Source organism: Plectropomus leopardus, chromosome 11 (assembly GCF_008729295.1).
Source record: "Plectropomus leopardus isolate mb chromosome 11, YSFRI_Pleo_2.0, whole genome shotgun sequence".
NCBI lineage: Eukaryota > Metazoa > Chordata > Actinopteri > Perciformes > Serranidae > Plectropomus > Plectropomus leopardus.
Window position 1 is genome coordinate 18607693 of NC_056473.1, and position 17099 is coordinate 18624791.

Sequence of the window (17099 nt, forward strand, 5' to 3'; positions counted from 1 at the left end):
CCTCACATCACTCAAGAGCTCAGTTCTCAATAATAACACGTTTACCGTTTTTAGCCTGTGGACCCTGGGCAGATTAGGTTGATGTCTTTCAAAAGCTAGGTAAAACTGTCCAGGTAAAAGAAACTGATTCTTTTTATTCACTTTTATGTACTCATTTAAGGTATTTTTTTCAAGATGCAAAGCCAGTTTACTCATGGTTAGAAGGGTTAATATATAATATAATATAAAGGGTTCATATTTCTTTTATATTTGCTACACGTTAGGCATTCTGTGGACAGCAAAGTAAGAATTTCATTGTACAGGGAAACATGTTTCCATACTGTGCATATGACAATACACACTTTGAATCTTGAATCTAAAGATGTAATAATGAAATTAAGTTTTTTTTCTTTCATTAATTGCTTGTCTGCTTTTTATGGTTCTTGTCCTTAGTGATCAAAAAACAAGTGTCTATCCTCATGGCAAACACATAGCCTAACCTAACATAATCATCTAAACTGTCACCAAGATGTCATGTTGAGTTATTCTTTTACAAGTTTCTTTTTGACAGTTTGGAGGTTAAATACATTTTTAATACAGCTTTGCTTGACCATGTTACAGTCATCTGAATCACATAACTAACAGACTCAAGTGAAGACCAGTGGTGGAAAGTAGCCTGTTATTGTCCTTAATTTAAAATGAATGTAGGTACTTTTACTTAGTGATGGCGAGATGAAGTGTCATGAAGCATTGAAGCTTTTCATCCAGTTGGTTCACTCATGGGCCGAAGCTTCACGGTGCTTCATTTTCTCTACTGTGCCATCAAGTGGACAATAAATGTAAAACAGACAGTGATTATAATGACACCATGGCTTTGGTGCGTGAAGCTATAAAATGAATTGTGCTTAAATGATAATGCCAATAAACCAATAATATACTCATTAATAAGCTCGAATAGATTGCAAACAAACGCACAATAATGTCTGAAGTCAACAAAATGTGCGGGGATAGTGGAGGTCCGTTGCGTTTCGTTGCCCCTTATATTTCGAATCGCACGCCAAACCCGCGAACCATTTCCTGAATCAGTCACGTGGTACAGCCGGCTCCCGACGCTTCAAACATCACCACATACGTCATCGATACGAGCCTCGATCCTCGCTTTACAGAAATGTTCGTGAATTACTCGACACGGAAGGACACATCACCACATTTACTTAAACTGAGTATTTCCATTTCCTGCTACTGCATACTTCTACTTTTTACACAAAAGCTTGGGTCTATCATACCTATTGTATCCATGCACCAAAGTCATCCCAAATGTGTGTCCATATCTTAAACTGGTTAAAATATTCTTCTACTTTATTCTCCACTGCAATTTTGACCGTTTCTTTTGAATGCTGACAAAAGTGACCGCCAGCCGTTTTTGTTTTCATCTCAGTGACATCTTCATACTCATCCTAATTTCAAAGGCAATGACACATTTCAACTCTTTTATTACCCCAATTTATTTCTGTTCTACCTGCCACTTTCTTTCACACTTTCTTTGATGGATCATGCGAGCATATATATATATCATGAGTGTCATAACTGTCGAGACATGTGCTTTTACATTGATAATGAACATTTCAGGTCATAGATTTGTGTCATACACAAGACTGTAAGCACTGCTGTTTTCAGCTCAGCAGCAGTGCAGGTTCAGCACCCTGGACAGAGAAAGCAGCTCTGCAGGTGTGTCGTATCAGCATGTCGGACAGCAACAGCCACACAAGGCTTATGAAAGGACAGGTATCTCTACCTGTACAGACCTATCTGAGCTCAGACACAGTTGCTGCCAATCCAAAAAGCATCGTGCTATTACTATTATCACTTATTATATCAATTATTTAATTTCATGTCGAGTTCAGTATATGTTTGTTAACAATTTATGCAAATTGACCCCACTCTTAATAAAATGCTTTAAATAAATGATAACAATTGTGTGTTTCATACTGTACATGATCCCTTTTAAATACATAAAAAAAATACTACACTGAATAGAACTTTTCACTCCCAATTGCCTTATGATCAAGTCTTATGGCAGACATAGTGTCCCTGAATAATGCTGTTGTTCAGCAGGTGGCGCTCATGCACCAAAGATGTAATTATCAACAGGCCTGCCTGTGATTGCTATTACCTCCTCAGACAGGATTTCAGTAACTGTGTATCCTGTAACCCTGAGTTTGATTCAAACCGAGCCTCCAACCATGGATAGAAAAGAGCAAAAGCCCTAAGCTATCCTACAAGGTTCAAGGTCTATTTAACCGTAGACTGAGTTGCTATTGATATTCTGACCTGGATCACCATCTCAAACAACCAACTCCAACGCCTCCAAACCATTCAAAACAAAGCACTCAAACTGGCCAACAGACTCCCTTTATTCATCAACAACCAGTACATCCACAATATAACAGGCATTAAGACCATCAAACTAAGATACCAAAAAATAGCACAAAAATATCTGAAGACCACCTCCAACAATGCCGCTCTCCAGAAAACTATACAGGAAACAGACCCTATGTGTGTGTGTGTGTGTGTGTGTGTGTGTGTGTGTGTGTGTGTAGATATATATATATATATATATATGAGAGAGAAAAATAACAATAATAATAAAGATTTTTCGTCTTCTCATTATTATTATGATTATTATTAGGAACGAACAGTGGAGGGCAGCAATACGCCATTGCAGCCTTGCAGCCTCTGGTCTGTCCAATCCAGAGAAGAAGAAGAACATCCGGCACAGAGCGGGTATCATCCAATCAGCATCGAGTCCAGAAGTGCCGGGGCGAATAATACACATGAGCACAATTTAATAAGAGTTAACAACTGTAAACACCTTCGTCCGAGAAAACCAGGCAAGTCCACCCTAACGTCCCTGCCACACGACAGGTATGAGGTTTATCTGCCTGCTAAAATCAAATATTATGATTTTTAGTTGACCTAACTGCGAGCACGCGAGATAACTAGCCGTTAGCCATTTAGCCTCACAGCTAACCCTAGAGCGCCATTCATTTTGACTAAAGCTAACTAGTGTAGCTAACTATTACAAGCTAGGCCGGGAAAGGAAATTGTCTAAACGTTAAATTGTCACTGTTATAACTAATTTGCCGGTTCTCGACGATTGAAGTTACCTTCTAGGCTGCCTGTCGCTGTTATCATAACTAAGGCGAGTACCTAAACTGGCTTACTTTTGCTGAGCAGTTAGCATTGTGCTAACGCTAACCATTGCACTCCATGCGCGCGCTGCAGGTGTCATCGTGTTTATGTCAGCTGTCAAAAAAGCTCTGGTACCTGTACGTCCTATAAACCCTTGGCTACCTATAGTTTATTCAGTTTTTTTTTGGCACGTGCTCCGTACCTAATACTTTGACGGTGAAGTATATTCCTACAGTGGTCAAGTCATAAACTAAATATGTTAAACATGCAGTCCGTACATATGCGTGCATTTGTATATGTGTTAATTCAGTGGGACATACATGCACGTATGCACGTATATGTATGCGTATTTGTGTGTATATGTGTGGTTGTTTGTGTGTGTGTGTGTGTGTGTGTGTGTGTGTGTGTGTGTCTACGTCTGCTTTTATGTATGTGTAAATATTAGTGTGTGTGTGTGTGTGTGTGTGTGTGTGTGTGTGTGTTAGAGATAGATTTTATGAATTAACTGATGATTAGCTGAGAAGGGATAGGAAATAATAAGTTAATACTTTCTTCTACTCCTTTTCGATCATGTAAGATTGAATTTCTTGTTGCATACTAGATATTCATTGAGTTCGTGTATAGGTTATCATCTATTTATGTTATGTGTATATATATATATATATAGCCATTCAGTGACTAACATGGATCAATCAATGTTCTGTGGGATTAAAAAATCCTATGTGAATCTGTTTTGTTTCTGATGGGTGCATGCACATTTTATACGAATGTAGTCTCAATTTATACACAGTGACACACATTTTGTTGTTTACTCTTTTCATCAGCGTGTTTAATTTGAAATGTAGCTGTTCATTCAAACTGGGAAATCAGTTGAAGGAGACCCTCTTTTTCTGTGATGCCAAGCATGAACAAATATTAAAAGCAATCAGTAAGCAAAAAATAGAAATAAAATCATACAAAACAACAAACAGTTATTAGGATGTCTAATAGCTAAAAATACAGCATAATAAACATGTCATGGTGTAGATGTATAATTAAAAACATCTACACAGAATTGAAACTATCTGAAATAAGGCATTTAATCAGCCATAGTAGTGGAAGAGGGTCCAAGGTTAAGTTCCTTTGCAGATTATTGCATATATAATGTGCACTGTAGGAGATTACATTTTTCTTAGTTCAGTTCTGATTAACCCATTTAGAATCTAATTATATTCGAAACACAAAAAAATATTGCTATGATGGATTTCTACTCTCTTCTGCTCTCATAAATCATCAGCAAAAAAAAAACATTGGTATGCCCTTGTGTTATTTTTCCTCTCCATTCCAGTGGACGAGGAATCTTTACTCAAAAATCGCATAATAGTAAAAATGACAATAAATGGTCTAATGGACTTTTTAAAAGAAAATTATTTCATTTTCATGAATAACTAACAGACCCATTTTGTACTGCTGTATATTTTACTCTCAATGTATTTACTAAATCACTCGCTCTCTTTCTAGAGAGAGGTATGGATGCAGAGGGTTTCGGGGAGCTGCTGCAACAGGCAGAGCAGCTAGCTGCGGAGACAGAAGCGGTGTCAGAGCTGCCGCATGTTGAGAGGAACCTCCAGGAAATCCAGCAGGCAGGGGAGAGGCTTCGATCCCGCACCCTGACTCGCACCTCGCAAGATGCTGCCGACGTGAAAGCGTAAGGAATATGTCCCGTGCACACAGGGTCATGCTGCACACTCAGAAAACCTCTGTTGTTCTTGTATGGTGTTCACAAAACCTATATAGATCATAGTACAAATCCATCTATTTCTCTACAATAAACTTGTCATCTGACAGCACTACTCACTAGCTGCTTTGGTGTGCCCTTTTCATTCTGTAATAAAACATGGTCATGTGTTTAAAATTTTAAAATGTTATTTTATCAGGGGGTGACATTCAATACTATTTGATATGATGCTTTCCTGGTTAAATAACCTTCTTCTGGCCCTGGAAATGTAATTATTTGTGACACCTCTTTATAGCTGTCCTGGCTTCTGTGCGGAACATTTAAAGATCACACCTTTTTGACATTTAACAGACAATATTTGGCCATGGATAATATTGTACTTCGTACAATTGTCAAACTGTTGACTTAATTATGCAGTTTTCACTGATGGTCCCCTGTGACAGACAGTACGGGCTTCTTGTTTTAATCAGTATTTAAGATAAAGTTTTATTTAGTTGTGTTTAACAGTTTCAGTCTTTTATTAATACCATATATTTATTTTACATGAAGACTGTTATTTGTCTGGAACTGGCATGGTCTTTTATGGGTGGTACTGCAATAGCTGAAGGGCCTCTTGTTTCCCTCTAGTGGTTGTTGACCTAAACTACAATTTATTGTTAGTGTGGTCCTTCCATTTCAGTCATTAATTCTCTCCACCACTCTGTCTTTTTCCCAGGTCAATCCTTCTTGGTTCCAGAGGTTTAGATATCTTCCACATTTCTCAGAGGTTGGAAAGTCTAAGTGCAGCTACCACTTTTGAGCCCCTGGAGCCGGTCAAAGACACAGACATACAGGTATGAATTACCTAATTCTGCATTTCCATCAAAAGCTTTCGGTAAAGTACCATTGGAACCAAAAGTAAGACGTACAGATACTTAGACCCTAGATCTGTGAAGCGTCTCTACTGCAGACAGTACTCTTACATGTGGGCGCCGTTGTTGTAACTCGCTGGTCTGTCCAGCAGCACTCGCTGAATTTCCTCATCACCAGTGATACAAAGTGAAATCTGCGCCCCGTTTATCATCCACAGAACGGGGCTGCAGGCTGGAGAGAGAGTATCTCTCAATGGGATATTTATAAATTGCAGGTTTGTGCATTGACTCTCTGTCAGGCAAGAGCAGGGATTTAGTGCTGCCAAAGCGCACAGCAACAATGCTCTGCCAAGTTTTTTTCTCTACGCTAAGATCAGAATATATGCAGTTCACGTAATCTGGTCTAAATGAACATACATTTTTTAAACGCTTGGAGATCCACTGATTACTTAAAGTATATGTCATACTGAAATTTAAGGTGAGTTGATGGATTCACATTGTCAACTCATGCATTGAATAACATTAAACATAAACATTCCACCTAAAAAGTTGTCAGTCGGCCCAGTGAAGTAAATTTTTTTTTTTTTTTTATCAATCTACAGCTGCTGTCAGAGGCTGCAAACATCCTTTCATTTTATTGTTATAGATTACTGATGTATGAAAAAAAGATTACTGATTCTCTGCTGACCAGTGCATGGATTACAAGGTTTCTTGCGCTACCTTTTAGTACCAGATCTGTCTTGTAGGTACCCCAGCAGTAGGGTGACAGAAAATGGGGACAGTACTAAATGTACCATCCACAACTTTTCACAGTGAAAACACAAAAACAATGCCTACTGAACTGAGCTGAACCAAATTGACCAGCTGGTGAAGATGCGCCATAATAGGCCACGAGTCAAACTTACCAGTGAGTGCTTTTGTGGAATGCAAACAACAACAAAAAAGCGGTCTTATATATATTGCTTCAGATATCGTAACAATAGACAGGGAAGGGGCTCTTCTAAAAAGCATCTTTGGCTGAGCATACATACCTCAAACATTGGCTTGCAGAGATTGCATTCACCAGATAACCAGGAAAAAAATGTGTTTTGGGGCCAAGGAATGGAAGTAACATTAATTAGCTACAGATGATATAATCAGCCCGCTAAGTGTTTTTAGTTCAGGTCTGAAAAATGTCTGTAAGTTTGGAATTTTTCACAAAGGGCTGACAGGAGTATGCAGATGTGTGTGTACACACAGGCGACTTAGTGGGTTAAATGTTCCCATGGAGAAATAGGCTTGCAGCTTAACCAACAGGCTTTGTTTTAGTGGACTGTAGAGAAAGATTATTGTAGTTGTGGTAGATGTACTTATGAGCCTTTTCTTTTTTACACTTGCTGCCTGGAAGTTAGTATATGAGGACATGTAACAGGAGTAAGTGTCACACAGAATTCAAGGAGTCAACACTGAACTCTGCCTGTACAGTCGTCCAGAATGAAAAAAAGCGTTTTTTCACCTGTAGTGCAAATGTAATACATATACAATACATGACACAGATAATACAATGATTCTATTAAATATATCACTTCTGAAGGCTACACTATGATTGTATTGATCCAGTATTCGCATTGTCATACAGAAACAGCTGAACTGTTTTGTAATAAACTCTTGTCGGATTCAAGTACATACGAAGTAGGCTAGGGCAGTAATTTTTTTTTTATACTTTTATACCTCCTTGGAATTACACCGGGGTATACAGTATTTGGCGGTATAAGTTTGCGGTACGACCTCCGCAATTGTGGAAATATTGTACTTATAACAGTAGGCAGCTCTTCAGCAGTGCTGCAACAACAAATCCTTCCAATGTGAACGCACACTGCTCACACATGCATTGTGGTGTGAGCGTAACCTCCAGGGCACATGATGCACACTGCATGTAAAATATCCTGAATGCACCCTCTCCAGTATGAAGTTAATAAAAGATGAGGGTCCATATTTTTGACGGCCTTTAAAATCAAACAAAATGGATTTCTAAATACCCTGGTATACCATAATACTGTGATACTGCCCATGCCTAATATGGCATTTGTACTTTGTCATGTTTAGTCAGGCATAAACTCAAAAAGGTTTACAGTAGTTGGCTGGTAGGCTGTAAAGCAGGGAGTGGAAGCTTTACATAAGCATTAACAGCAGCTCAACTGCTCTGACTCCATTATAGTTCAAGCAGAAAGGATGAGAAAACACTAATGGTGATAAATTACCTAAAGTGATGTCACTTGAGGCTGGGGCTGATGCAGGGATGTCAGATAAGGTTAACTTTGCTTTGACAGACCGACACCCATTAACAGGTAACTAAACATTAAAGGGTACTTTGCCAATTTTCAACCATCTTTGTATCAAAACAATGTGGGTAGTATGTGAAGATGCCACCACCGCCACAGACTCAAAAGAGTACAGAACTGATCAAGATACACACCCACCCCTCTCTCTCAAAGCTGGTCCGAAATCTGATCAAAGGGTAAAGTAGGAAGTGCTGATCAAATATAAATGAAGAATAAATTACTGCACTGCCTATTTCTCACCTAAAATGTTATCAGAAATGTATTTGAATGCCCCATTTTCCAGTAATGGTAAAAGTTTGTGAACAAGAAGTGGGCGCCACACTGCTTCCTGCACAGTGAAAATTGAGGCTGATTAGAAACAGAGATCAAACAGTAAAACTAATCAGCACTGATCAAATATAAACCAAGATTCTGTTTCTGTCCTGCATACTTTTCGCTTCAAGTGTTTTCAGAACATGTTTAGCTTTACATTTAACCATAATACGAGATCCAGCTGGTCACTGAACCCATACCAACTGTGCCACATTGTGTCACCCACCATCGGGAGCGTCTGATCAGAAGCGTAGTATTCTGGTAGTTGTTTGCCAATTACAGGCTTTGTTTCTGTCTGTGATTTTCGGGAGAGTAACAGGCAAGTGGCTGAGATGTGCAAGGTTGTGGTAGTCCCCTTCCAGAGGTGGCATCATGGTGCCGCAGGTATAACAGAGGCAGCAGCAGTCGGTCTCTCTTAAGCTGTTAGTGGTGTGTGTGTGTGTGTGTGTGTGTGTGTGTGTGTGTGTGTGTGTGTGTGTGTGTGTGTGTGTGTGTGTGTGTGTGCGTGCGTGCGTGCGTGCGCGCACGCATGCATGCGCGCGCATGAGGCTGGCCTAAAGACTACAAGATTGAAAATGAAACAAATCTGGGGCTGTGGAGACCTTTGAGGCTCGTTCCTTGTCCCTGCTTGAGGCTTTATTAGTGACTACTAGCTTAACTCATCTGGATCTCCAGCAGAACTGTTTGTGGTCGAGTTGCAGTGTGGGCAAAATAGGCGCCGGGTTTTGACATGGAAGAAGAATGACAAAGTCTCTGGTTCTTCTGCAATCATTTTGATGTTCTGTTTTAAAAACTCAGTTTTGAATCTGATAAGTTATAGTAGTGCAGTGCTAACTCTGTATTGTACTCTTTTAACAGATGGTTACTAAAATGGTTTTTAGCATTTATTCATTCGTGGTGTTTGTTTTATTAACAGTTGATAATGCATAGTCTTTGTTTTGTATTGATTCAACAAGGATCTGTATCTTGTCTTTACCTTTATCTTCCACTTTAAACCAGGGATGCACTGATTGTGAAACTCTGTGCTTATACCAATGTTTAAAATAACAATTTAGCAGATAGCTGATACTAATACAGATGTTCTCAGCCTATTCTCCCAGTTGCTGTGTCCCTGAGCTCTCTCTCTCTCAGTCTCTCTCTCTCTCTCTCTCTCTCTCTCTCTCTCTCTCTCTCTCTCTCTCTCTCTCTCTCTCTCTCTGTCTGTCAATTTCAATTCAAGTTGCTGTGTCCCTGAGCTCTGTCTCTGTCTCTGTCTCTCTTGCTCTCTTCATTTCTCCTTCTTTTAACCAGCTAAATTGTTGTTTGTTTATGTTGTTTAACTGCTCTGTTTATATCTGTTCATTCATCTCTCTCTATGCCTTCCTGTTCTCTCTGACCTCCTAGGCCATAGATTTGATACCATTTTTCTTTCTCTCCCTCTCTCTCTATATATATTTATTTTTCTTCTTCTGTTGCTATCTGCCTTTCATTCTTTCACATTTACTCATCTTTCATTCCTCTTGGTCAGCCGGATGTATTCTAGCCTGGGTGGGTTTGACTGACTGACTGGAAGAGCACTTAGCTTCTGGCACCGTGGGCGCGCGCGCACACACACACACACATACACACACACACTCACACACACACACTCCCTCTGTGCTCATGCTGCTTTTCCCTTATTGATTTATAAGAGGACTGTACATTACAAAGTTTCATTTCAGAAGAAATGTGCAATATCTCATTCAATAGAATAATTCCTCTGCTGCTTTACAGATAAAACCACAGCTCCATTTGAGCAACCAAATTCCAGGAAGGTGGTGAGAATAAAAAGCAAGTCAGTTAAGATAGTAGCATTGTTTTGACATTCATCTTAAGTCCCTTTATATTCACTTCGTCATGTATGTTGTGATGTTGCACTTTGTAATGAGCTGAATTGTATTGAAAGGTGTTTCTATCATTTTATCTACCTCCTCTACATATATGGCTGAACCAGGGTCCCCACAGATCCTTAAAAAGTCTTAAAAGGCATTGAATTCATTAATCTGAAAAATAAGGCCTTAAATGTTAAAATATCTTAAATCGATCTTTTGGGGTCTTAAAAATGCTACAACATGGGGAGTAGGATGTTATGAATCTTTTTTTCTGATGTTGCACCGTAAAATTTCAAAATAATTGGTAACATTTTATTATTATTTATTATTATTATTATTATTATTATTATTATTATTATTATTATTATTATTATTATTATTATTGTTATTGGTTTTTTTAATACATATACAAAATTTGCCAAAATCCCCTTGAACTAACATAACCAAAAAGGTCATATTTTACGTTATGAATATTTGGGCAAAATTGTTCCCAACCCTAAGTAATTAAGATCGGTTCATGTATTATTTTTTCTTCAATTTTGGTTATTGTAAAATTATTCTAAAAATTTAATTCTGAGTGGCATTAAAAATTCTTTAAAAGTCTTAAATCTAACCTGCCTTAATCTCTAGGAACTCTGAGATGAACGTAAATATTCAAAAACACTGCTACGTCCTCAAAGAGGACAGAGTTGAATGGACATCTTTATAGACCTGTGATCTCATTTATTTAGAATTTAAAAAAATTTTAAAAAGTATTTGGGTTTCTACTCTCCTGGTCACTGTCTGACTAGCTGGCCAACAAGGAGGCGAGTATTCATCTAATAAGCTGGCTGCTGGCCCTTTGGGAGCTCTCTTTTAATTAAGATCATGAGATGATATACAAACAGTTGACTCTAATTGCAAATTGTGACTAATTGTGACTCTAGTCTCACGGGGTGCGTTTGGCTCGATGACAAGGAGCCAAAAAATTAATCAGACTCAGGAGGCCCATTCAGCAAGAAATAACAAAACGGGGAAAGCTTGTGGTGAATTCTGTTGTTCTGAGAAAACGGAGCCAACTTCTGATAAACACCGAGCCACACTGCGGCCCACTTTTTTCCCCTCCTACAGATCTCCATTTAACATCCCGCTGGGACAGTCACTTTACATCACCAAGTACACTGATGGAAAAAGAGGTTAATTGGAGCTGCGATATTACAAGACAGCAACACAACACAGGATTGACATACCGCTTGTAGGACAAAAGGCAACAGCATCAGTTTCAGTAAAAACCTTAAGTATCCCCCTTTTACACAGAGATCGCGCCACAGAGATCGCGCCACAGAGCTGCTACGAAGTCCCTTCTTTATGCCTCCTTTGTGCTTTTATACAGAACCAAACAACAATGTGATCAAACACTTCATCCCGGCATCCCGCAATCAAATGAGGCGTGATGGCCGTGACATGTAACACAACAGCATCAGCCTCTAGTGTGCTACAAAATATATGCCTGTGCAGCAGTTTCTGAACAACAACAAAGGCATTACATGTCAATAACAATCATTTACCTTCTTTGTTATATGCAGGGTAAGGAGCTCCAGGACCTCTTTATTGTTGTTAATGGACCTTTACAACCACTGTTCTTCTTCTTTAAATTAGCCGCAAATTGCTAAAAGGTGCCTTTTAAATCTCCCGCGGTGTGGTTGCTCACATAATACGTAATCAAAACATCATACCTCCGCACCCATAGTCACGTCTCTCTAGCTGTACGTTTTACAAAGACCTCGTTTTGGAGCTGTTACTACCTTTGTTCAACTCTGTCTTCCTCTTCCACAATCGTGCGTCATATGCAGAACAGCGAGTCGGCAAAACGGCATCATATTCCCGCCTTAAACAGGCGAGTGTGAAAGCGGCTAGTGTTGCAGTAGTTTAACACACATATTGTTACACATTCCAAGATTCATTACACTGTCAAGATGTTGGTCTAGTAGTTGTATATGTATGAAAAGAAATTCACACACTGTATCAAAATCCAGCTAGTTTTATGTGATGGAGTGTTTTCCATCCGTAATTGTAAAAACAACCATTATGATTCGGTCTGTAAGACAAAACTAAATGAGAGCATCATTGGGAAGAGGAATACGGCACAATAATCTTTTTTTTTTATCTCTGATTATTTTGTTCACAAAATCATTGGAAGCCAATATCATAATTTAAAGTATAATTTGATTAATTCTCTCATTAGTTAATGTGTGCCTACCCTTTACTGATCTACGAGTTGAAATATCTGTAGAGGCCTCTTCATTTCCAAAACAAATAGACAAATAGAATGATTTAAACTGATGAGAAGCTGAATAAAGCAGCTTGAGCTTAAAATTTCATGTATATCTGACGCACTACACATGCTAATGTGAAGTCACTTTTATTCTACGATTACTTAAGATCGAGACCTTGGCCGTATGGCTGCATAGCTGTTTGGACTGTTCTGGGCCACTGTAGAAACATGTCAGTGCAACATGTCAATCTCCATAAATTAGGACCTGCTCCCCACGTAGATATAAACAGCTTATTTCTAAGGTAAGGAGAGCAAAACAATTCTTATTTTTAGATGATTATACGCTAGAGAGAAAACTTACTTATTATATCATATTCCATTTCTGCCAATATATCCCATTCAATCTAACACACTGGTCCTTTAACATTACTCTTCTCTCGCTCCTCCTCTGTTCACCCTCTCCTCCTCTGTCCTGGTTCGGGGAAGTTGCTGCAATTCCCTGAGCAACATGTGTGGCTCTGTCTCGCCAGATTAAATGGAGACTTTAGTTTCTAGGTTTATAAGAGGTATGTTGACACGCTCCAGCATTGATGAACTAGAATAATGCAAAGTGCAAATGCATGTGTGTCAATGTGTGTGTGTGTGTGTGTGTGTGTGTGTGTGTGTGTGTGTGTGTGTGTGTGTGTGTGTGTGTGTGTGTGTGTGTGTGTGTGTGTGTGTGTGTGAGCGAGCGTGTTTCGCGTGATTGAGCTGATGCATCCCTCTGCAGATCCTGTCTGGAACAACACATGCTGAGGGAATTGATGTGTGAGTGATGTGTCTGTATGTATGGCTGAACACAAATGAGAGGGGATCTTCCTATATACTTACTATAGAAGGCACTGATGACTATGTAGGGCTTCAGACTAGACTAGACTAGATTTTTTTTTTTTTTTTTTTATTTATGGTTTCATCCTGTTTCTCTCCATGTATGGTCAAAACGTGGATACATTTATGTCTAACCCCATTAAGATTTTCCTGCTTAAATGTAGAAGAGGTGGTACTAAAAAAAAAAATTCTCAGTAATATAGGTTATCATTTTGTACCCCAAATACTGTGACAAAATAGTATATTTTATTGTTCCCACTCCTATGGAAATGATCTAGCTTTGTTTGACATCCTCTACAGTTGTAATTTGATAGATTTGATTGATTCGGGTAATGCTTTGATGTTTATCTGCAGTATATATGCATGCATTGATGTATGCGTGAACAGGGATTTAGACTGAAACACACTACACCAGGAATCTGAAAATGCAAATAAAAGCATGTTTCTTAACCAGTCCCCTTAGTTTTGGACTCCCAACCCTCATGCTACTGACAGATCTACATACACATGTGCAGACCCCAAGCTGTCACCATACAGTCAACGTTTTTACAATGAGATCCTTATTCTATTCTCTGCTACTTCAGCGTTTGTGTTGTATGTGTTGCGTGTTGGTAATCGTCATGGATGAATAGCTTTGGGTTAGTATTCGGCAATTCTGGGTTTTTGTTTTCTATGTCTTGAAATAATGTACACAATGGAAAACAAAGGAGGATGACGAATAGAAATATAGAGAGGATGAAACCAAGAGAAAAGAGCAGCTAAAGAGGACAGTAATCAAATGAAAAAATCGACAGAAAAATGAAACTGTAGAAGCGGAAGGCGGAGAGCAGTGCTGGTTGAAAAATGGCGACCGACTGCAATTTTTTTCTGTCTCTGTGTCCTCGTCTCACTTTTCACTGTTCCATCTTTCTCTGCCAGGGTGCTCTCTCTTTCTCTCTCCTTTTCCGCACCTCACTCTCTTTCAGCTGGTGCCTCTGCTTACTCTCCTTTTCTCTTTCACTTTACCTTCTCTCCTCTCTAGTTTTTCCTCCTTTCCTCCCTCTCCCATTTACATCCTTTTCGCACCCTCCCTTTCTCTTCTCCTGCCCTCCCCAACCTCTTACACACACACACACACACACACACACGCACATATCCTTCAGCAGTGATGGCATGCGTTCAGCGGATGCAGTTGGCTAAGCCCAGAGCATCTGCTGAGATAGACGAACACTACTGACATAGCTTCACAGGATGTGCGTGTGTCGTGCACAGGCTCCTTGTGCTGTGTTTGCACGCCTGTATCTGTGTCAGTGGCAATCGATCGCTGGCATATACAGTCTCTCCGTGTGCTTATGAATGAACGTGTGTGTCTGGTGTAGATTTGGCTGCACGTGGGCGCATGCATTCTCATGCTGTCTGTGCTGGCTTGCACATATGAATGCATGGCATGTGCCTGTGTGTGAATGACCGTGTGCCATTAACACAAGTGGAAGTGTGTGTGGATTAACATGCTTGCTTTGTGTGCAATAGTAGGCCTGCATATAGGAATGCCCCCACCCCCCACCCCCACTCCCCTTCCCACATGTGCCTCCCAAACCCTTCATTAACTAAACATGACCCTTAAGAGCATGATTAGCCTCATTTCAAGACAGGATGTCGGAAGCCATCAACCGAGGGGGAAAAAATCCATTACTATAATTGCATTGAGCTGAGGGAGGGAGGAGAGAGGGGAGGGAAGAAAGGGAGGATGCATAGATGGATAAAAAAGGAAGAAAATGAGTGGGACTGAGGGAGGGAGGAGGCAGAGGGCCATGAGAGATGCTGGGATGGAGTGAAGGAGAGATAGAGAGAGAGGATGAGGGCTGAGGGGTGTCAGCTGATGGTAGGAACTGATATTCTATATGAATCCATAGTTCCTTCTCGTGGATCCCCCCTGTGTCTGAGCGCTCAGTTGGTACGGCCCTCCGACAATAAAACCACCTCTAGTGAGTCTTGATGTGGCACTTTCACTCGATACTCTGGCTCACGCGCAAGAGTCAGTGGCCTGCTTTCGTAACGGGGAAAGGCTGCAAGCAAACTGCCATGCCGGCTCGACAGGGCACAGGGAACACGCCCCAGCATGGCGGCCACTGCTGCCGCGCTGGCACAGCAACGCAGAGGGATGAAGAGGCAGAAGGAAGAAGCAGGTCTCCAGGGCTGTCAAAGCACAGATACCTGGGCACAGACAAAGAAACGAAAAACTATTTTTTTTTTTACTCTTTCTTGTCTCATCCAGTCTTCTCATCTGTCAGTCTGTCTGCCAGGCAGGCAGATAGACGCTCAGCATGAGTGAGTATTGCCTATACACATGGATATGCACAACACCCACACACTTACTCAGACAGGCATGTGCTTTGTCTGTTACACTTTTTAGTCACCTGTCTGTCTCTGCCCATTTCTTTCCTGGTTATGCTACATTGTTCGTGGCTGTATAGCACCCACGTACATGATGATAAATGCATAAAATTATTGTTAATGATTGGAGGATAACATCACTGTTTCAATATATATTCACACACATATGTGTATATATGTCTTATTACTTTGCATATATATTTTTTGTATCACACAGCAAGTGAAGGGTGTGGTTTCACACACACACACACAGACACACACACACACACACAGACAGACACACACACACACACACACACACTCGGGCAATGGTCGGCTCATTGTGTCATGGCAAATAAGGACAGAAAGCCTCCCACTCATACTTTCGTGATGACTGGCACAGAGAGCAAGGCTCCCTGTCTTCATTTCCCCTTTAACTGCTCTTTGCCTGTGTCCTTATGTAGCCTTTAGATTCCTCGACACCATCTTTCTCTACACCGTATTTCACAGTGTGCAATAAGCCAGACCAAAAGGGTGAAAAAATCTGACTTGCTGATTTCCTTGAACATACTGTAAGATTGCATTCAGGCGAAGACAGTGTGACTATAACCACAAGCTAATAGAATGAGGGCCTGTGTGTGCCGGCACATGCGTACATGTTAACATGTGTGTTCAAACACACACACGCACACGCACTAAAAACTTCTATTTCAAAGGATCGATTTTATTTCATTTTCTAAAATATGGTCATGTTTGCCCGCTGGCTTATAATAAGGTGAATTTTTAGAGACACAGTTAGGTGTCCACTGATCTTTGTACTTTCTGCGCATCAAAGGAGAAATTAGAGACAAAGGGTGAATTTCCATCAGTTGTATTTTTAAGTAACGGCAGACCAACCTTCAGTTTTACCTTTTTTACCCAGTTCAGCTTTTAATGACGCACATCTACCATTTTTAATTACCAGCAATTGAGTATTTCCTGATTCATCTCTAATCATTAAATCCTCTTTGTGGCTGTGTTCCTGTAAAAGCTTCTGGGCTGTCTGGCCAGCAGGCTGTGGGTGTTCACTGTGGGTTGCAGATCTCTGAGGATACACAATACAGGGGTGGGGCAACTGAAAACATACATCTTTAGATACACCTATTGCCCAGCATTGAAATGATCGTTGAAAGTGATAAGCATGCCTTTGTCTTCTGCTAAAATGCCTGCTGTTTCTTTCTAGCGACTCTTTAATATGACGCATTTTTGCTTTCTTATGTTTATTTTTGCCATTTGGGAACAAATACAAAGGAGGAATAGAAGCGTCTGCAGTGTTTAGTCAGAGGGAAATGCTGGGTACAGAGTGTCTCAGACTAAATAACATGTCAAGTCTTTCAGCTGTTTAGTGCAAATCGAAAGTGCACA

The 17099-nt window shown here is 40.1% G+C and overlaps 1 protein-coding gene across 1 annotated transcript in view; it reads left to right on the plus strand.

Moving 5' to 3' along the window:
- Positions 1 to 2785: 2785 nt before the first annotated feature.
- Positions 2786 to 17099, plus strand: part of nup93 (nucleoporin 93) — a gene marked incomplete at its 3' end in the record, with an annotated part of 38145 nt that continues 23831 nt past the window's right edge. Inside the window, exons 1-3 of the mRNA XM_042496072.1 lie at positions 2786 to 2870; positions 4672 to 4858; positions 5604 to 5721. Of these exons, the coding sequence (XP_042352006.1) occupies positions 4680 to 4858; positions 5604 to 5721 (297 nt within the window). The remainder of the gene's footprint in view (positions 2871 to 4671; positions 4859 to 5603; positions 5722 to 17099) is intronic.